The sequence below is a fragment of the Dasypus novemcinctus genome, chromosome 9, assembly GCF_030445035.2.
Source record: "Dasypus novemcinctus isolate mDasNov1 chromosome 9, mDasNov1.1.hap2, whole genome shotgun sequence".
Lineage (NCBI taxonomy): Eukaryota > Metazoa > Chordata > Mammalia > Cingulata > Dasypodidae > Dasypus > Dasypus novemcinctus.
Genome location: NC_080681.1, coordinates 65,238,700 through 65,260,711, shown reverse-complemented (window position 1 = coordinate 65,260,711; position 22,012 = coordinate 65,238,700). Strand labels below are relative to the sequence as shown.

At 38.1% G+C, this 22,012-nt stretch overlaps 1 protein-coding gene across 1 annotated transcript in view; it reads left to right on the top strand.

The window, feature by feature from the left end:
- Positions 1-22,012, top strand: part of CACHD1 (cache domain containing 1) — a 222,622-nt gene that overhangs the window by 175,299 nt on the left and 25,311 nt on the right. Inside the window, exons 11-21 of the mRNA XM_004483667.5 lie at positions 314-437; positions 1,247-1,364; positions 6,138-6,306; positions 9,760-9,902; positions 10,578-10,759; positions 11,620-11,730; positions 17,483-17,605; positions 19,211-19,310; positions 19,400-19,516; positions 21,410-21,570; positions 21,912-21,998. Of these exons, the coding sequence (XP_004483724.1) occupies positions 314-437; positions 1,247-1,364; positions 6,138-6,306; positions 9,760-9,902; positions 10,578-10,759; positions 11,620-11,730; positions 17,483-17,605; positions 19,211-19,310; positions 19,400-19,516; positions 21,410-21,570; positions 21,912-21,998 (1,435 nt within the window). The remainder of the gene's footprint in view (positions 1-313; positions 438-1,246; positions 1,365-6,137; positions 6,307-9,759; positions 9,903-10,577; positions 10,760-11,619; positions 11,731-17,482; positions 17,606-19,210; positions 19,311-19,399; positions 19,517-21,409; positions 21,571-21,911; positions 21,999-22,012) is intronic.

Genomic DNA, 22,012 nt, shown 5'->3' with positions numbered 1-22,012 from the left:
AAACAGACAACCGGGGGAGGGGAGGGGAATTAAATAAATAAAAATAAATCTTTAAAAAAAAAAAAATCCTTGATTAGACAGATGTTTAATAATTTAAGACATCTCTCCATTCTTCATCTGTTTTATTAAATACATATAAAATGAGCTTAGTTTTTATTGGACTGGAGAGTTACTTGCTGAGAAGTTGAATACTGGGCCATTATCTCTGAGAAGCCCACACTTCAAACCGGTGATAGATACTTTTATTAAAATAAGTACATGCTACTACATGTTTCCCATAGCATACATTTTTGTTTTTCGTTTTCATTTTCAGGGTATACACTTATGCATCCATCTCTTACCAGGCCATATTTACTATCAGAACCCCCACTTCATACTGATATCATACATTATGAAAATATCCCCAAATTTGAGTTGGTTCGGCAAAATATCCTAAGGTAAGGAAAAGGTGAGGGTCATAGTATTTTGTTTTTCTCTTAGAAGTGAAAGTGAAGTGAAATATTGATGTGAAATATGAGTGTTTAGTATGGATAAAAAGAAGTATATAAATTATTTTAAACTTATCAAAAGTATATTCAGAAGTTTTTCCATAAGAATAATAGCCAAGATTTCATTTACTTTATATAGGGTCTTCTAGAACTATTATTTGGAGGGGAGGAGGGATCTTGTAAATAAAAATCCATATTCCCCTTGATTTTAATTGTAAAATCAGATGTGTGTCATCTCATTTTTTAAAAAGATTCATATTAAGCCAAACTGAGAAAAGCTAGCAAAATAAAAAGGTCGAGAACTCTACTGTAGATAAAATTATAGCTTGGCAAAGTAAAGTCCACTCCAAGTTGAGAGTACAATCTTACTCAACATTTTCTTTTGAAATAAAGATGAGATTGGATTTTTTCCAATAGTTATACATTATTTTGGCAAAGGGTAACCTATAGAGAAATGGGTCTTTTGAGTTCATTGGTAGGAAATTAATGGCCAAGCAATTTGAGGAAAGTCTTGTCTCTGTGATGAATTAGACTTGGGGTGGGGGGACAAGTGTAGAGAGTAAGGAATGTTCTTAGTGCAGAGCCAACATGATTCTTTTACAAAATTGAAAATTGCTCATGATCTCCTTCAGGAGTGACTGGCTTCATTGCTTTCAAACTCAGGAGGTGGTCACTGACTCACAGCTTCTTCCCTGCCTTTAATTAAGTGCTTAATTTCATCTTTTGCCTGAAGCATTTAATTCTGTTTGCCAACACAGCCTCCCTCTGGGCAGCCAGATTATTGCGGTCCCTGTGAACTCGTCCCTGTCTTGGCACATAAACAAGCTGAGAGAAACGAGGAAGGAAGCCTACAACGTTAGCTATGCCTGGAAGATGGTGAGTGAAAGGAAGTCACCTGTGTCTGAAGGCACTATAGGGTGCACGCTCTTCTTTATGTGGGGATTTTAGGGAAACTCAAGTCTGACTAATACACCAATCAATTTTATAGTTATGGGAAAAAGAAGAGATCCCACAGATGTTTTATAGCCATTTCCATTTTTTGTTTATAAAATGAATAAATGCTCATGATGAATAAGTCAAACCATATAAAGATTATAAATTAGAAAAGTAAACTATGCCTCCTGCCTCTGACCTCCCACTTCCCATAAGTAACCACTTTCATTACTTTCCAGAAAATTTGTATACACACACAGGTATATCTGCCTTTATGGGACATGTGTACTTTTTTCTTTTTTTTAGTTGTTGTTTTTTTTTTTTTATTTCTCCACACTCCCTCGGTGTTTTGCATTTGCTGTGTGTGTCTGTTTTGTGCTGGTCTTCTTTTTAAGAGGCACCAGGAACTGAACTCAGGACCACCGATGTGGGAGGGAGGCACCCATTTGCTTGAGCCACCTCCGCTCTCTGCTTTGTCGTGTCTCTCATTACGTTTTCCTCATGTCTCTTATTGAATCATCTTGTTGCATCAGCTCACCATGCCTGCCTGTTGCATCAGCTCACTGTCTTGCTCATTTTCTTTAGGATGCACCAGGAACCAAACCTGGACCTCCCATGTGGTAGGCGGGAGCTCAATCACTTGAGCCATATCCGCTTCCATGTGTACTTTTAATGACTAAGTAGTTGTTCATTTTCTAGATGGATCATAATTTCTTCAACCAATCTCATATTAATGTACATTTAGATTATGTCCAAATCATTTTTATCATTTAAAAAATCAGAATAGAGAAGTTGGGAATTGAAAAGGAGGTATGAAAATATAAATGCCCTCTACTGACATTGTCCAAGGAGAAGAAGCTTTCAGATTAGAAATTGAATTATTCATGTTCAGCACGAACTGATTGACAGTTTAGCCATAACTTGTGACATCCATGTACGCTTTCTTTTATCAGCCTCGTTCAGATACTGGGTCTCAAAGAATCACATAGAAACAGAATCTAGAACATGCTGTCCGTGTTACCTGTGGCCCTCTCCTCTACCCTCGCTTCCCGGAACGTAGCAATGCCGTTGTGGCACCTTAATATTCTGTAACTGTCAAAAGCTGAGTGGACTTTCATTTTTGTCTTTTAAAGTTCAGTTTTAATCACTGAACTTAAAATGCAGTCATACTTGAGATTCCCTTGGATGGTTGTACCTGGTGTCTAACTTGCTGACTCCAAATAGATCTGTTTGTTCATTCCTTTAGGAACTACTTATAGAATACTTCCTGTGGGCTAAGAAGATGAACAAGAGCAGTGCTCTCTCTGCCCTCCTAGAGCCTCCAGCCTAGTGGTAGAGGCAGACTATTAAACAAGCAGCTCAGTACCTTGGCTGTGTCTGCGTTAGGAGTGGCAGGGTCCTGGAGTGGCCAGAGCGCCTTTACATAGGAGTCTCCTCCAGCCTTCTTGTTTAGGCCTTAAAGCATCATTATGGCACAACAATTATGAAAACAGAGAATCAAGCAAACAAAATAACCAATGAAAGCATTTGAGAAGCTTACATTTACAAGCCTAATTATAGTGATATTTTATTGTTTGATAATACAAATTTGAGGAAGGTCAAAGTCTACTTTGAAATTCTCTGAACCAGTTCATTTTCAGAACTTTTAAGAATCTTTCTGCCCTTATCTTTATATATATATTTTTTAAGTAAATATGAATTGCTTAATTTTCACATCAGAAAGGGTGGGCCAGCCATAGAGTTCTTAGTTCAAAATAGCCTTTTTGTATTTAAAATTAGTGGTTATTTACTTTCAGCACATCCTGATGGAAAGCAGTTCATTTATCACCTAAGAAGAAGTTTGCATTAATAATTTTTGGCATTAAAAGAGAAAGAAAGAAATGTAGACATTTTTAAAGACCTTCTTTGTTCAGTAAATAAAGCCAATGTTAACACTTTGGAAAGAAGTGCTATCTTCTTTGAGTCCTTTTTCAGAGTCACTAATATTCTGGCCATTCTTCATAGCCAAATTAGATATATTCCTATAATCATTTCAGGTAGAAGTGTCACCTTTCTCAGTTCTGAAATTGTCAATTAGGTCACTATTAAGTGAAAAAAGTAGGCAGATAGTAAATAATGAAACCAAAATGTAAAATGTTTGCCAGGTTATCTAACAATAAGTAAATATTTAGAACTCTATTTAATTTGGTGGGGGGTGAGTGGAGGGGTGAAAGTGGGGGAAGGAGATACACATCTTATCCTGAGGAATAAAATGGATTCTTCTACTAACCTTCTTAGTATCATCAGATTTAGCAGGTACTAATGGATTATTTCACTGAATTAATTTATATACAATTTGAGAAACTACATAAGCAGCTTTAAGAGATCACTCTGTCACTATGAAGCCCTGGTCCATCTTTGAGTATTTGAAGAGGCCTTGTGCTGGGACAGAAGGAAGTATTGGTGATCAGAAGATATTGAGGGATGCCATGCTTCACAATCATGGTTCACTACAGAAAATTGATCCCAAGGAAGTATTGGTGATCAGAAGATATTGAAGGATGCCATGCTTCACAATCATGGTTCACTACAGAAAATTGATCCCATGTTCAATCGGTGGAAAAAACTGCTCTGTAGCTCTGGAGAGCTCATCTGGGAGCATCATAGTTCCTTCATGCAGGGACTATTTCTGTTTTCACTTAACAGGAGAGAAAGGCTATTTTGAAATTGGTTTCCCTTTCCAGCTAAGGACTGTTTATGAAGTATTGCTTTTAGATAGAGTAGAGTAACATTTTATTTTTCTCTTACAGAATAGACGCTATTATAAAATTATCCCCTGGTCATTTGGGTAGGTTCTTTTTTATCTTCTGGTTCCTTGGAACACTCTACACAGGAAAAGAAAAGGATGACTGTGTGAGATGGAAAGAGAGGAAATGGCTAATGCCACTTCAGAATATCCTGTCACTTTCTACTTTGGTACATGGAGAAAAAGATTAAATTTGCTAATCTAACTGAATTTATTTGGCTGTAATACATGAAAGCAATTCCAGGAATGTGCTAATTTCTCCTAGGTTTAAAGATTCTGTACCATCCTCACAAACCCTAATTACACTTAACTCTAACCTGCCTAGTTAAAAATTTCTCCTTGACCATAAAGTAAATTCTTTGTACTGCTGTATAAGGCACCAGCTTTTTTTCTGGCTTAGCTTGTCATTGCCCTCTTCATATATTACAAATCATCTTTTAAGTAGGTTCTGCATTCTAAATAATGGATTTACAGAGAAGTTTAGCTTTATTACATTTTTAAGTCTTTTTCAGAAATAAAACCAGGGAGGTTTGCTTAGCTTTTGATTCTTTGGTGGGTATTTTTCCCACCTATTTTGTTTCAGCCAACAATTTTCCAAGAGGATAGTGAATTTGAAAGAACAGATGATTCTCATTATTTGCAGTAGTTATATTCTGTAAAGTTACCACAAACACGGAATTAGCAAATACTGAACCACTGCTTCTAAGGGAAACACAGGGTTAAATCCTATGAGCTTTTGGTCGTGTTTTCATCAACTAATCAACATATACCCTCATTTTATGTGCATTTCTGTGTAAAGACACATAGTTAAATATATTGTTGATTCATTAAAATTGTAACTCTTGGCAAACAACATAATAATTCACGCTTGACTGCAACTTATCCAACTTGCATATTTTCTCTGTTGGGCACATCACAGCCTTCCTTCACTTAGGAAAACTAGACGACACTTCAGCACTATGCTTGGCCATTTTAAACAATGAAGTCACCAAAAATTTTACACAAAAATGTTGAAAAACTAAATATGCCTCAAAAATGACATTTCTTTACAGTATGACAGCTGAAACAAAGAAGGCAGTGTGTCATCTTGTTAGATCTCAGCTGGGAACATGTGCATCAGGCAACTCAAAATTTTTGCCACTCTGTATGTCTGCTGAATGACCACAAAAGTGCCTCAGATATTGATTTTGGAATCACAAAAAGGTTTTAGGCAAATTCACAAATATGGAATCTGCAAATAAGTAAGAATTGACTATTTTCTTGTTTCTGAATGTGAGCATAATAAATTAGACTAAGCTATATAGCACATTTACCTACACTGACAAGTCAGGAAGTCTCTGAGGGAGGATCGTAGAATTTGTGCCTTTCGTGAATCTAGTAGTGATGCTGATGTCTCCAACCAGGAAAAATAAAAACATTATTTGGGAATAGAATAGATAAATAGGATTCTGTATGAACTACTCCTGAATTCTTTTTATAAAAGTGTGAAGTGACTTGAAAAATGGCCAGTTCTCAGAACAATGACTGTAAAAGCAATGAATTTCGAACTCAAAGAGAAACCAGTGTTGTATTCTTATACCCTACTCCAGCTTGTATCCATTAGCCGAGTAAGGAAAAAAAAAATAGGGGGGCGGTCCCTAGGGTCACTGTTTCAAAGGGACATCTTTCTAATCCTTCCATTAGCTCCATGACTTTCTATTACATACATTAATTTGCCTCAATGAAAAAGAAAGAAAATATAAGATGTAAACTTTTGCTAGAGATATTTCTATCACCCCATTTTCATGTCTTTCATTCATTCGTCAGATATTTAAGGAGCATATTCTATGTGAGGATAGAACAAAGAGAGGGTAAAAAATGATTCAGGCAAAGTCTCCGTCCCCATCGAACCTTCATTTTCTGTATTAGAAATTCTTTATTGGCTTTTCTAGGTACAGGACACTTCCTTTATTCTGTGTATTGTGGTGATACAACCAGAAATACCAGTCAAACAGCTGAAGAACCTCAACACTGTTCCCAGCAGCAAACTGCTGTACCACCGCCTGGATCTCCTGGGGCAGCCCAGTTCTTGCCTACACTTCAAACAGCTGGCAACTCTAGGTAAAGCCCTTCCGTTTCTTAGCTCCCGTCATGATCTTTATCATAGCAGCTCCCCATAAATGTCATTGTGAATTTTTCAAAAGTGAAAGATATTGAATGCCTGCAGTGCCAAGTGATTTGGAGATAGAAATGCAAAGAGGATTTGAAGCCTGGGGTTGGGCCAGGTTCTTGCAGATGTTGAGATGAGGACTTGTGTGCCAGTGATCTATCAAGGGAGGGGCTCTCAGGAAAAAAAAAAAAAAAAGGAAGTGAAAACAGGGCAGAGAAGAGGGAGAAGGCAAACGGGAGTTTGATTTAACATGAAGTTCCGGCCTGGACCTGACCTTGTGGAGGAGCTTTGGAGTATAAATTATGCCTCAGAGTTTTGTCTAGACTTCAGGAAGTGAACTGGGCTTTTGAATTCCTTAGTCACTTTGAGTTTTCTGCTTGTCCTGGGCAACGATATGTTAGTAGCCCAAAAACAGCCGCAAATATAGCCCATTAGAGGCAAGCACACAGGTGGGGAGACGGCACAGAGGATTCCAAGGAAATCTATACAGTGCTGACAATATTGACCACAGGCCCTTATCTTCTAAAGAGCTTAGGAAACTGGTGACTAATTCAAAGGAAACATTTATTTTGTGTCAGGTATTTTATATTCATCATCTGAATTGATCTGTTTTATATAAAGACATTTGGGTTTGCCAGAGAGAAACCATTTTCCCAAGATAACAACATAGAAAGTAGCCAAGCTGAGATTTAGCTCCTGTGCCTTCCCTGTATCATGCTACAGACTCTTCTATTTGTATGCTGCCATGGGCCAGACATATACTAAGGCATTTGTGGTGTATGTGTCCGTATACCACAGTATACTCACAGTTCTTGTCAAACAAGTATTGTCTTTTTCACTATTGAAGATACTTAGGGTTCAAACAAGTTGATAGTTAAGGATCAGCATACAGCTGGTAAACTGAAGAGAGGGGTGCAAGTGAGAAGATCAAAGACAGATGTCACTAATCTCTAGATTCCAAGTAAGACCGCTTGTGTTTGGGTTCCTCTTAAATTCCATGCTAGAGAGTTCTGCCTGGATATGAGATCGAAGGACAGGCCAGGGTAAGTAAGTATTCTTATCTGTGATGCATTCCATCATTGTAGACAATTTGGAGAGAGCCAGGGTGTCAGTCAAATTAGAGTAGATTTTGCATTTTTTATTAGTTTTCATTTAGGATTTGGGGTTTTTGTTTTTTTATTTTTATACAAAAGAATGCATATGCCTTTTAGTTCATGTTTTCAAGAAATGCTTCCTGAACAGCTAAGCTAATGCATGCAGGACTTTTAAGTGCTGTGTGAGTAAGCTAAACACTATTGCTGGTACAAGTAAGGTCACTGTTTTGAAATTTGAAACAATAAAGTGCAGCAGATATTTTTGATGAGAACAAAGCTCAGGCCTCCATCTTTTATTTCCTTCTTATAATCCTGCATAGATACTCTGTCCAATGTGGTGTTGAGCACTTGGCTAGTCCATATTGAGCTATATTGTAAGTGTAAAATACATACTGGATTTCAAAGACTTAATACTTAATTATTTATATTGAATAATGCTAAAATGATAATATTTGGGGTATATATTGAATTCCATAAAATATATTATTAAAATGATTTTAAGCTCTTTCTTTGTGTTTTTTTTTTTTTTTAATGTGGCTACTAGAAAATTTCAAGTATTACATTTGTGGATTGCATCATATTTCAGCTAGACAATGCTCCATCATAGAGAATGCTCGGAATATTAGAGTTTATGAGCTCAGATACTTTGCATTATTTGAATTGAAATTGATTCTGTGATTTACATGGCAGCTTGGGGCTATGGAGAAAAACCACAAATCAAATCCAGGATCTGCAAAAGATGGGGACTCTAATTAATGAAACCACTTCCCTTTCCCTTCACACCTTACACACATACCTGCAGAGATCCTGAAGGACTGTACCTGTAGGGTGAGCTGAAGATATACCAGCCCTTGACTTGGGATTCCTGTCACCTGAGTGGTCTGGGGAACCTCAAGCATTAAACTTGAAATAAGATGGTCACGGACAAGTTGAAAACTGAAGTCACACATGAAGCACTTAGGCCAGTATCTAGGCTCTTTACTGGGAACGCTTCTCCCACTCCACTCTGCTTTACCTTGGGGTGTGGCACCTCGCAAAGTTAAACAGTCCTCTCTGGAGGAAGGTACTACCATCCTCTTTGGCCTCAAACTCTTTAAACGAATTAAGTTTTGTTTTTTGGTTTGTTTGTTTGTTTGAGGTACCAGGGGTTGAACCTGGGACCTTATATGTGGGAAGCCAGCACTCAACCCTGAACACATTGGCTTCCCTGAGTTGTTTTTTTCTTTTGTTTTGCTTGTTGCTTTTTCAGGAGGCACTGGGAAACGAACCTGGGACTCCCCCCATGTGGGAGGCAGGCACTCAACTGCTTGAGCCACATTTGCTCCTGACAAATTAGTTTTCATTACAATATGCAGCAAAATCAAAGATAACCAGGCAGGGAGGAAACAAAGGCACAATGATTGGGAACTAATAAAAGGAATAGGAACAAACCCACAGATTTAAATGAGCTAGGACACATGATAGTGTTTTCTAAAGTATTTTGAAACTTATAAAATAAAAAGATAATGAGAATTAACAGAAAAATTTCAAAGACAGTGTTTTTGTATACTGACATTCATTGTTAGGATTTTTGTCTCAAATAGAGAACTGGAGTCTTTCTTTTAGGTCGGGCCAACAATTAAATATGTGTCCTCTATTTCCACATGCTTTTATTTATGCTACTTTGGCTGGCCCTATGTGAGAGAACATTACTTCCATTTGATTTTTACATTGACTCCACTGTCCTATCTTCTATCTTTTCTTCTTCCTAAATAATAATATAAATAGTAATAGTTAACATTTACTGAGCACTCTTCTAGTACTTTATATTTATTGACTCATTTGTTTTACACATATTAACTCATATAATTCTCCCAATACCTCTAAGTTTGGGACTGTCATTTCCCCCACTTTGCAGATGAGAAAAATATTACATATATTGCAACTGCCCAACATCACACTGTCAGGAAATGGTTTAGCCCAGATTCAACCCAACCTGGCTGCATGTCATACCCTGCCTCCTTGATCCTAAAAAGGATAAAATATTGAGTGTAAATCCAAGATATTTTAAACACTTGCCAGTTCGGGCATTTGTATTATTTGCGTGTGTATCTCTTCTGATTCACCTTTATGAATATAAGCTCCCTGAGAGGGGAAGATGTGCCTTTTTTTAAACTCTTTAGTTCCTGTTACTGCCAAGCTCTTGGCTTTGCTTATAGAAAACATTGAGACCAGCATAACCGACTCCTCAGCACAGGCTTGGTGGTGCTTTTGTTTTGACCCGAGAGGAAGTCTCAGTGTTCTCAGGCCTGCTGTTTTCTTCTCTTTCAGAAAGTCCGACGGTCATGCTGTCTGCTGGCAGCTTTTCCTCGCCCTACGAGCACCTCAGCCAGCCGGAGACAAAGCGCATGGTGGAGCACTACACAGCCTATCTCAGTGACAACACCCGCCTCATCGCTAACCCAGGGCTCAAAGTGAGTGCCAGCATGGGGCCCCAGTTCTGGGGTGCCATCTCCATGAGCCCAGGAGAAGGGCTGCTGGCAGTGAGCCTTGGAAGTCAGAACCTGGCTCTGGATCTGTGCCTCTCGGCTGAGAGCCCGAAAGGCAGAGTGTGTGGCCCGGGGAAGCTGGTCCGTGATGACCCTTCTGATGGGTTTAGAAGCCCTGGGAGCCAGATGAAGACTCTTTTTCAAACCTCAGATGCTCTGGGGATTTCCAACATAGAGGGGGTGTGATTTAGAGACCAGGGAAACTTTCCCAGCCCCATTTTTCCCAGGGGAAAGAAGTAAAGTGCCCCTGCTGTCTGTTGAGCTCAATATAAGGCTTAAGGAGCAAAGATTTCGCTGGGGTTTTTTGTTGCGATCTGTTTTGTTTTTGTGTTTTAATGTACTTCACTACAGGGTTTTTCCTCTTAAACTAGGAAAACCTTGCTAAGATGAACAATTGAGTTATGACACATCAACTGACCGTATTTCAGTAAGCTTTTGTTTTCACCAACTTTAGCTGCATCCATCTGCTGTGGAAAGATTTTTAAGAAGTAATTGGGCTTGGCTTCTCTGCAAGAGAGCTTTGGGAAGCCCTGCCAGCAGCCCGCTCTCTTTTCATGTGAGTCTTAAAGGATCCCTGCTATGTCTTCCTTTGTTTCCCAGTTCTCTGTCAGAAATGAAGTAATGGCTACCAGCCACGTCACAGATGAATGGATGACACAAATGGAAATGAGTAGCCTGAATACTTACATTGTCCGCCGTTACATAGCAACACCCAATGGCGTCCTCAGAATTTATCCTGGTTCCCTCATGGACAAAGCATTTGATCCCACTAGGAGACAATGGTGAGTTTTAGGGGCTTCCATTATTAAACATCCCCCCAAATCCTGGAGAGACATGAGTCCATACAATAAAGTACCCTCAAGCAACCACATTAAGAAAAGTACTTTCATGGAGGTGAAAACATGTTTTTAAATAGTTTTTCTAATGTAGCACTAACAACAAGCTTTGTGAGTTTCTTCTCTCTACAATAATTTTATCTCTTCATTGAAATTTTGAGACTGAACTGCTTTTTGCTTGGCTGTTTTAATTCCTAGTGGTTTATATGATTACTACCTTGTGTACAATGTATATGTAATAGATATACTAATTTCACTGCACATGAATATAGTACCATGTTATAGCCCCTGTATGACCCATGAAAAATGAACACATGTAAACTCAAAACTGTCCTTTGACTTCTGGGTTTTATTTTTACTCTGATTTTAAAAAAACAAAAGCTAGCCAGGTGGTAAAGCAGGGGGCTGATTTCAACATAAAAGCAGGATTTTTAGTCTCATGCTGCCTGGCAGCTGAGTCCTTCATTAGTTGTTGGCTATTTTTATTGCCTATTCCCCCATACTTACCAGAGTAAGTTTTTATGTACCAAATACTTCCTTCATTAATTTTTATTTTGGTCTCTAAAATAGCTATATTATAGGTCATACAATGAGCTCAGATATGTACTGAGTTCATTGTATATTTTAAAAAGAAGAAATTTCAGGTTCTCTTGACCTCTTGTGTTGATGTGACAGTCAGAAAGAAAAGAATCCTCTTGAATTTTAATGTAACGTAAGCACAATTTATACTGGGTGTTTTTATAGTTACAAGCTCACTTTCGTTATTCATATCTGAAAATAACATGACTTTCTTACGGCTTCATTAGGTATCTGCATGCAGTAGCTAATCCAGGGTTGATTTCTTTGACTGGCCCTTACTTAGATGTTGGAGGAGCTGGCTATGTTGTAACCATCAGTCATACAATTCATTCATCCAGGTAATGTTTTACTTAATGTTCAAATCATTTCTTAACATATGAAGGCTATTTTGACATTTTGAATAGTAGACAGAAAGGACTAGTGGCAAAAGCATGTCCTTTGAAGTGGTGCAAGTTGGAGTTTCAATATCTTCTCTAGCTATGTGACCTCGGATTTCCCAAGCTTCCTCCTGATGTCTGTGGGGATAATTCCTACCTCACAAGACTATCAAGTGAGGTAAGCGAGTGAAAGGCTCTTAGCCCTGTTCTTGGTAGCCATGACAATGATTGCAAAAAAGAAAGATGTCAGATGCAATAAAGCAGTTTGTAAAAATGCCAACCTTAAACCGATGGAAGAGATAGCAATTGGAACCTAAAAATTATCATTGCCAGAGTGTCTTTCCAAATGAAAGAGCGGTTTTAGTGTAGGAAAAAGGTACCAAGACATTACATTTATTACCTCCTTCCTGGTTCTAATACTTTAGAATTGTGTAGGAGTTTTGTGGGTTTTTTCCTTTGTCCTTGCACTGTCTCTTAAAAAGTAAAAACGGCTTTTGAAATTTGATATTCTAGAACGCTAAAAAATGCCAATATCATTTAGAGGAATTCTTCCTCTTGAGATTTCTTTTCAGCCAGTAAGCTAAAAATGTCAATAAAATTTTGGGTAAAGAGGCAAGTAACACACCTTGTTTTAATTCCTACATTATACAAATAGCTGTTTTCCCTAACAACCTCAGATTCTCTTTCAACTGATACCTGGAATGATGCCTTAAAATGTATAGGAGATAGCATTTTTTGCTTAACAGTATGCTGTTCAGTGGTGCTCATTATATATCAAATGATTGACATTCAGTAGAATTCCTCTAGCACAAGTTCACTGAGAAGCAGAATGGAATTTCAGTATCATCATCGGTGTCTCCATGGAATGTGGGACCCTGCAGCCAGCCGAATGTTGATTCCTTTGTAGAGGATGGTATCTGTTTGGCTCTGTCAGCTGCTCCCATATATAATATTTCACATATAAACAAGTAAACACTCATTTAGAACAGATCTCTTCAATATTTTCCTTAATAGACCATCTGTTGGCATATGCCTACTAATGTCTGAGTAGCGAGACTTGTTATCCCTCTCATATATATTAGTTGAGAAAAATTAATTGAAGGCTGTTTCTTTGAGGGGTCAGCAGTCACCTTGGTCTTTGAACAGGGCTCGTGAAGGTGTTACAGTGGGGTCAGAGGGAAATCCATGTGTGTCTTCTCTTGGTCTTTAGGTATCCTGTCATATTCCCCTCATTTGACAACTCATCATCAAGAAGTTTCTATACAGCATTCTTTTGCGGGGTTGGCAGTAGATTTTTATGCTCATATATGTATGTAGACATGTGTTTCCTGTGATTTGGATAGGTAGAAGAATTTTGATTTGGTTTATTTACATGTATTTATGGTATCAGTCCAAATGAAGCATGATGGAAATATTATGGGCTTTCAAGTTAGAAAGATCTGAGTTCAAATCCCATCTTTGGTTACTTAATATAGTGTATTTAACCTACACACATTTAGCTTTGAGAGTTTAGCAATAGAATGAGAAATGATAGTTTAAATCCTGGATGCTGTCCACCAGTTCATTGAGTGCATCATATCCCCCGGAATCAGTATCCATGCTCTAGCCCTGTTCAATATACAGTTCCATAGACCTGATAATTTGAACATTTTTCATAGCCAAGTGTGATTTTATTATTTAATGTTGTGCATTTTTCATCTGACATAGTTTAGAATGCAAGTTAATTACCTCTTCTGGTGCTCATCCGAAGCTCCAGTGGCTTTGTGGTGGTGTTGATAGTTAGGCTTTGCAAAGTTGCATGTTGAAAACATATGTTTTCAAATGATGACAAGTGATTTGAGCCTCATATGCCTACTTGAGAGCCTACCTTCTCCTAAGTTCTGATTCTACTCTGCAAAAAGCAGATTTGCCATTTATGAAAAGTGTGACTAGAAAAGCAAGTTTGTTTTTGCCTTGGTTGCCTCACCTGTGAAAGGGATAGTGGGACTGTCTCAAGGGGATATCTTAAGGATTACAGTAAATAATATATGTAAAACTCTTAGAACAGTGCCTAGCATGTTGTAAGGGCTCGATAAACCACTAGTACTCCTGTTGTTATGTTTCACAACCTCCCTGGGCCTCACGTGTAAAATAGATGTAATAACACCCATTTTGAAATGGTATAATGCAAATTAGTGATGAAGCACTACACTTGACAATGCTGAATCCCAAATAATTGGCCTCTGTTTTTTTTATTGTGCTATTAGTGTTTTAAATTCTAGCATTTAAACAGGGCAGAAAAGAAAGCTTAAGCTAGTGTTCTCATGAAGCACTGCCTGCCATTCACTGCTGTTTTTTTCAGAAGTGGTTTGGCTGATAGTTTGGGGGAGGGGCCTTTGATAAGGGGAGGAGTTACATATCAGCCATTTCCTGTCTCTTTTTGCAACTCAACACTCACTTATCAATTACTTTTGGTAGCTGGGTTGTGATTCTTCCATGAGCAGTATTAGTGAACTGAAAATCAAAGTTTGCATTCTCTGGAGAATGATAATGCTGGTAGAAAGGAGGGAGTAGATTCATTGATTAAAGTCAAATGAGTCTTTGGTGAAAAAGAAAATCTCACAAAAATACTGCAAATACCTTGATCTGTTGTACCATTCATGTAGATATGTACTGTGTACATAATTATTTTTTATGAGTTGCTATGGTAATGTATATTTCTGGAATGTGGGTAAAAATAAGAATGGTAGGCTTATATAGTCAATATGCATTGAAGATCATATTGGAGTAGGTGGCAGTCATACCAGGGCAGTTTAGAAACAAAATTAATTTATCCAAAAAAAAACTCCATTGTATCTCTTGTTGAACCAGTTGTAGTAATGTAGAAAGAGCTAGAGCTGGGTACTGGTCTCTATAGCTCAAATAAATGGTAGTCATACTTTTTTAAGTCTTTTAATCATTCTAAGCCTAACTCTTTTTCATTTATAAAATGAGAACTAGAATTTCTTCCTAGCTTCTTCATCAGAAATTAAATAGAATGTATAAAATTGTTTGATCATTCTTGAATGCTTTGTAGATCTAAAGAGGCAGTATAACAGTGATTAAGAGAATATGCTTTGGAGTTGGAAGACATTAAGTTTAAATCCCTACTTCATTGTGTGTCCTTGGCCAAATACTTAATCCTCCCAAGTTTCAGTTTTCTGAAAATGATATGGCTCATAAGGTTGCTGTAAGAAATAATTGCAATACTTTCAAATGCCTGCCAAAGTGCCTATAAATTGTGGAATGTCCAAAATGGAAGCTATTCATGTTATCATAATGATGAATATGGTTTAGACTCAACACTCCTTCCTGGATAATCAAGAGAGGATTAAACTTTTTTTTAGGGGGAAGCTAGATTTATTTAATTTTTATTATTTAGCAGGTATGTATGAAGACATCTTGTTTCTTTTCATCTCAGTAGTTTCCTTTTTGTAGGTAATATTACTCATATTTTAAGTGGAAAAACAAAACAAACTAGGCTTCGAGATGTTAGGTAACTCACCCAAAGGCATACACTTCAGAAGTAGAGCACGGTTTGAACTACAAGCTGTGATTCGAACCCAGGACTTTCCAACTTGAGGCTTCTGTTCTTTCTTTTATTGCCATTCTGCCTTCTAGTAATTGTTGCTTAAGTAGCTTACTAAATGGCAGTCACTTAAAATTAGTCTTTCTCAAAGAGCCATGTATCTATGCAGTAGAATGCCCTCAAAATCGCATGTTTGAGGGAACAGAGGATCCTTTGCTGATCTGTCCTGTGGTGGAAGCTGTACACATGCTGTTCACAGGGCAGGGTACAGAATTGAATCTGAGGCAGGAAAACTATCCCCATCACAGAGGCGACTGACCCAGCATCACACAGTGACATGTGGGTACAGGCAAGCTAGGGATGCCATTCGTTGCTCTGGACATTGGGCTGGTTCTGCCACCAAAACCCTCAGAGAGACTGTGTTAGAGACATGGCTTATGGGGATGTGTCCATTAGCACAGAAACTTGTGAAATGTGATCATGTGCCACCATGGAACTTCTTTTGACTGATACTTCCGCAAAACACTGTTTGCTACAAAGCACAAATCCTTTGTGTCTTGGATTTCTTCCAGGGTAGAATTTAAGTTACTTCAGTAGGACTACCCCACGACATTGTCTCCTCCACACCATGCCTCCAATGTTAATAGCAAAGCTCTGATAGAAATTTCAGTAAGGGTCATCGTTCCTTTTCTAGTGGTTTTCTTGTTACATACATTAGTATTAATGTTGACTGTAACCAGAGGGGAGCATTTGTCTAACATGGCAAAGCTGATTTCACTCCAAAGATGAGTTCTGATTTTCCAAAAGATGATTTTATCTTGGGAAGTTTCTTCTAAGCTTTCCAATTACTATTTTTAAGGTTTTTGTCAATAAGAGTGCCTTTTTTCTTTTAGCACTGTTATAAAGAAATCAGAAATGTAGATGATGGTAATGCCTTAGCGCCTAGAAAGTTTCATGTTGGGTTAAAAACCCTTCAAATTTCCAGCCACAGGAGCACAAGAGTTCATTGGCCAAGTACCTATGCCTCTACAACCACCCAAGAGCGTAAGCTTAAAAAAAAAAAAAATCAAGGTTCCAAGTGAGAAGTCCACCCTTCTGATGTATCTAGCAATTTCTTGGAGTCTGTTTTCTGTGAAAAAGTCATAAGTTCATTCTTAAACCAGGCCTGAACTGTAATCCCTCACTGTTTAACTTTCTTTAAAGTAACTTCCTATTATTGAGTGTCTGCGATATATTAGGTGTCTTGTTAAGTACTATAAACTCGCTATCTCATTTAGTGCCAGTAACGGTCTTATGAGGTAGGTACTATTATAATCCCCATTTTCAAATGAGAAAACTGAGGCTTAGAAAAATTAAGTAGTATCCAGGGGCCATATCTAAAACAACTGGGCCAGGATTTTACCTAGAATGTTTTTTTCCAGAGCCAAAATCTTAACACCATGTTATACCACCCAACTTTCCCATCTTTGATGTTCCTCCTTTTGAGAGTAGCATCATGGAACGGAGAAAGTACTAGCCTATAAACCAGGAAAGTCCTGTTCTTGATTAGGAGCTGTACTTTAAGTAGAGCTAGACTTAGTATCATGGAAAGAAATCTAGACTAGACATTGTTCCTACTAAGTTTGGGGTGACTTTATACCAGTCGGTTAACCTTTATGAGATCTCAGTGTCCTTATCTATAAAACGAAGGAAATAATTAAAGAGATCACTCAGATTCCTGGTGTATGGAGATGTGTTAGAAGGAACCAAGTGGCCATCCATCTCCATTCTCCCACATGATGTCTTCCCACTACCATCCCCCTATATCCTTGCCAAAAGACAGTCCAGCTTCTCTCTGAACATCTGTAATATCAGAGATTTAACCATATTCCACAGCTGCCCATGTTTAGGGCCAACCTTTCTTAAAAAGTCCTAGCTTAAAAATATATATACTTCTCAGTCTGAACATTTTCTCCTATGAAACCTCTATGTTATGTGAAATCAGACACTTAGTTAATCTTTTTGTTGGTTTTCTTTTGTTTCCTTGTCTGTTTTTGGTAGAATTGGGAAGTAGAAAGGAACAGAGGGAAGATATATCTGACTCCATACTATATCCTTGTGATTGAAATAGCCATTGCCTTTACATGAGAAATGCCTCTTATTTTTATTGATCTTTTTCACCTAAAGTACGCAGCTGTCTTCTGGGCACACTGTGGCTGTGATGGGCATTGACTTCACGCTTAGATACTTCTACAAGGTTCTGATGGACTTATTACCAGTTTGTAACCAAGATGGTGGCAACAAAATAAGGTAAGCCCTTTAAGGACATCATTTCCCTTCTTACCATGAAAATATAAAGAAAAATACATCAGGTATCTCTAACTGAATGGTAACCACAGAGTCATGGTTGGAAACAGAAATTGAGTCCATTGCCTGGGCGTTCTGTTAAGGTATTTGTTCTTTTCTTTCCATTTTCTTAGAAGCATGCTGTTTATGATTTATTTTAGACCAATAGCCTCAGCTCATAACAACGGGAATAATCGTGGCACAGGGTGCACCCAAAGCTCTTATTTCCCAACAAATCAGTAAATAGAGGTTTCCCACATCTTTGGTACTAGAAAGACCAGAGCGTACTGTTGGGTAGTACTTTTGATGTTGACTTAGTTATTAAATCGAAGTCTTTGTGAAATTTTCAGACATTTAGACTGCTCCTCTTACATTTCCCTACAAAGAGAAGCTCATGGAACTAAAAATCTTTGCCTCCTGAATTTCAAAAGAATGTGTCTGATCAAAGCAAGGGTTTCCCTTGATTTAATGCAGGTGGCTTTTAAAAATAGCTTTTTTTTTTTTTAGTTCAATCTCATGGTCCATGCTTCATATCACTGCTGAATTTTACATTGGCCTTTAATGGGGAAATGTAGCTTTTTGAGAAAAGGATAGGACTAATGTAGAGTAAAATAGAGCAGAATGCAGTCTTGATTAAAGGTATTTCTGGTTTTACTTATTTAGTGTTTCCATCAAATATATATTTATATGTCCCCTAAGTGTTTTATTTTGTGTATGTTTATCATCAAAAGAAAGTGTATGGTTTACTTAAAGTTTGTGCCTATAAATACTGAAGCACTGAAGCCCTCTTACTTCCGGTTCAGTCTAAGCTCTAGCCCTAACCAACCCCCCAAAAAAGGAATACACTTCCGGGAAGTGGATATGACTCAACTGATAGAGCGTCTGCCTACCACATGGAAGGTCCAGCCAGGGTTTGGTACCCAGGGCCTCCTGGCCCATGTGATGAGCTTGCCCACGCACAGTGCTGCCGTGTGCAAGGAGTGCCATGCCACACAGGGGTGCCCCCCACGCACAGAGTGCACCCTGCAAGGAGAGCCACCCCGTGCAAAAAAAGTGCAGCCCACCCAAGAGTGGCACCGCACACACAGAGGGCTGACACAGCAAGATGATGCAGCGAAAAGAGACAGATTCCGGGTGCTGCCTGACAAGAAAACAAACAGACAAAGAAGAACACACAGCAAATGGACACAGAGAGCAGACAACGGGGAAGGGGAGGAGAAAGAAATAAAAAAATAAAAATAAATCTTTAAAAAGAAGAAACTTCCCACTTAGAGTTCCTTGCAAAAAATCTTCAAGTTCACCTTAATTGAACTGGGTGACCACATTCCGTATGAACTATGTTGGTGATCAGAGTCAGGTACAACTCTCACCTTAACCTGTATGATCTACCACTTCAAGCTTCAAGAGTAATGTACCTGTGTACCTTCCCACCAGCCTTCCTTCATTATTTCAGTGAAACTGAGAACCTGAGAGAAATGCAATTTGTTTCAGGGCTTGAAAGGTAAGTGCCCTCTGAAAGAATAGAAAAATGGCTTGTGGGACTAAGGGATGTCACTTGTTTTGGTACAGGTGCTTCATAATGGAGGACAGAGGTTATCTGGTGGCACATCCAACCCTCATTGATCCCAAAGGACATGCACCTGTGGAACAGCAGCACATCACCCACAAGGTATTTGTTGGGAAGCTGATAGCTCAATTCTCCAACAGCCTGCAATTCATCACATGGTATATGTCTTCTGTTTTGTTTGGCCTTGTTAGGAGCCCCTGGTGGCAAATGACATCCTGAACCATCCCAACTTTGTAAAGAAAAATCTGTGCAACAGCTTCAGTGACAGAACAGTCCAGAGGTTTTATAAATTCAACACTAGCCTTGTGGTAAGTTGATTGTTTAACACTCCTGTTTCCCCGCCTACTCAGAACTATGAAACGGAATAATGGTTGCTGTCTGAATAGGATCCCTTGCTGGTTTATTGCCTTAGAATCACAGAATGCTAGGACTGAACGGACCTTAGTCCAGCTCCCCAATTTGACAGTTTCAGAATATAAAGCCCAGAGTAGTGAAATGAATGATTTAAGGTCCCATGCTTGGGATTTTATTTTTGTTTTATTTGTTTAAAGAGTCACCCAGTCTAAGTCCTTTGAAATGTCTACCGAAGTCTGTTCCCACACTCTTGTATAAATATATGTGGCACCATGTGTTCCTCTCTTCCTGTCTTCTAGAGATCACTCAGTCTTCTTAAATTCCTAACACCAAAATAGGTTGGTCCTTCGTCTGCCACCCTCTTAAGACGGGAGCTCTCATGTAGATCATCTGAAAATAATATCTTTTTCAGCTTAGAATACTTTGTATGGCTTGAGGTTCAGCAAATTTACCTTGATGTGGGTAAAGATCTTAAAGACATTCTTATTTATCAGTAAATAATCTTAGAATGGGGATCGATAGAAACCAGATTCAAGTTATTCACAGGAAGTGAGTTTTTATTCAGAGCTATATTTATGTCCTTGACCATGTAATTAAAATTAATTTTAAAAGTTTATTGGGTTAAATAGAAAATCTTAAATTTAATCTCAAAAAAGTAATTTCTGATAGAAGACAGAAGTTTTTAAAAATGGATGTATTAATAGGATAGTGTGTTCAAAGTAAGGGAAATAATCCTTACCCCGTTTAGAGGCCATACATTCTGAGCAACACTCTCTTTACAGGAGACATTGACAACTGGTGTGCAGTCAGAGGAAGACTGCCAAGGAAGGTTTTCACAAAAGTCTGACTTACTACATGTGGCTACCCTCCACCATTTATACATTGGTTTATGATTCTCTCCAGCAAAGCCAGGATATTCGGGTAGAAATTTTTCAGAAAGACAAATTTTAGTTCAGTATGAATTAGAATAATTTTTAACCGCCTGTGGTAAATTCCCAAAATGGAATTGGAGCATTCCTGTGTATTGGAGCTAACGGGATGATAAACTTATATCGAGATAATATTGCTTATATTTAGTGGCAGACATCTTCCATTAAGTCGAAAATTTGATTAGATCTCTAAGGAACCCATACAATCAATGCCATGATTCTCTGAGTTCAGCTTACCTTCACCATGTACTTCTAAGAGATTAATGATGTGGAAACCAGGATGGGGCTAAATAATTGGCCTAGTATATGTGACTAGGCAATAAAATGATTATGCGCAACTTTGCATTACCCACTTTGAATCGTAGGTTTTCCAATATGACAGACAAAGTTGGCATTTCAAAAAGTTGGCTATCATATTTACTTGTTACAGAATGAAAAGGTTACTTGCTTTGGTTGAATTGTTTACATATTCTGGAAGCAGAATACTAGCCTCTTAAAGAGGCTTTGGTTTGTTAAGAATTTTATTATTCTAGAAGAAGGTTTCTTATCTAAGCGGGAGGAAATTGCATATTTTCTAGTTGAATAAGTTTGCCTTTCAAGTAACTTTTCCTTACCTGAAAGTTGCCTTTAATGCTCCTTGAAGTGATTTTCATTTTTGTGATATATTGCCATGTGATTAAAGAAAAGGCAAGTTACAACATTGCTATAAAAATTTATATCCATATAAGCATAGATAAACAAGGGAAGAAATAAAATTTACAAAATACATTAAATAAGAATTTTCTCTAAGAGGATTTTGGATGATTTTTCTTGATTGTCCAAATTTTTAACAGTGATTACAGATTACTTTTGTAATCAGAAATGATTAAATAAACTAAGTTTTACAGGGCACTCTAACCCCTCTTGATTGTTCTGTAGGGGGATTTGACAAACCTTGTGCATGGCAGCCACTGTTCTAAATACAGACTGGCGAGGATCCCGGGAACCAACGCGTTTGTCGGTATTGTCAATGAAACATGCGACTCTCTTGCCTTCTGTGCCTGTAGCATGGTGGATCGGCTCTGTCTCAACTGTCATCGGTAAAAATTCAGTGGGTCATGCTCTCTGTTTACCACTCTGTTTAATGTTTTAACTGAGGCTAATCATTTTGAAGTGGCAGTGGCTAAACAGAAAGCGTTAGAGTACATCACAGAGAAAAAGAAGGCCCCAGTAACAAGAGCATTTAGAGCCAAATTGTTTGCAGCATCCTTGTCCAGAGAGCAATGGCTTAAGGCCAGTTGTGTATTTAAACCTTTGGTGATCACTTCCTTTTTATATCCCTTTTATCTGGCTCAGGGATTCTTCACAGTTCCCCTAGTGCATGTACAGTGTATAGTTTGTCGCTGACTCTCTGCATAGTAACTTTCTTTTTGCTTTTAAGAATGGAACAAAATGAATGTGAATGTCCTTGCGAATGTCCTCTAGAGGTCAATGAATGCACTGGCAACCTCACCAATGCAGAGAACCGGTAAAAAAATAATA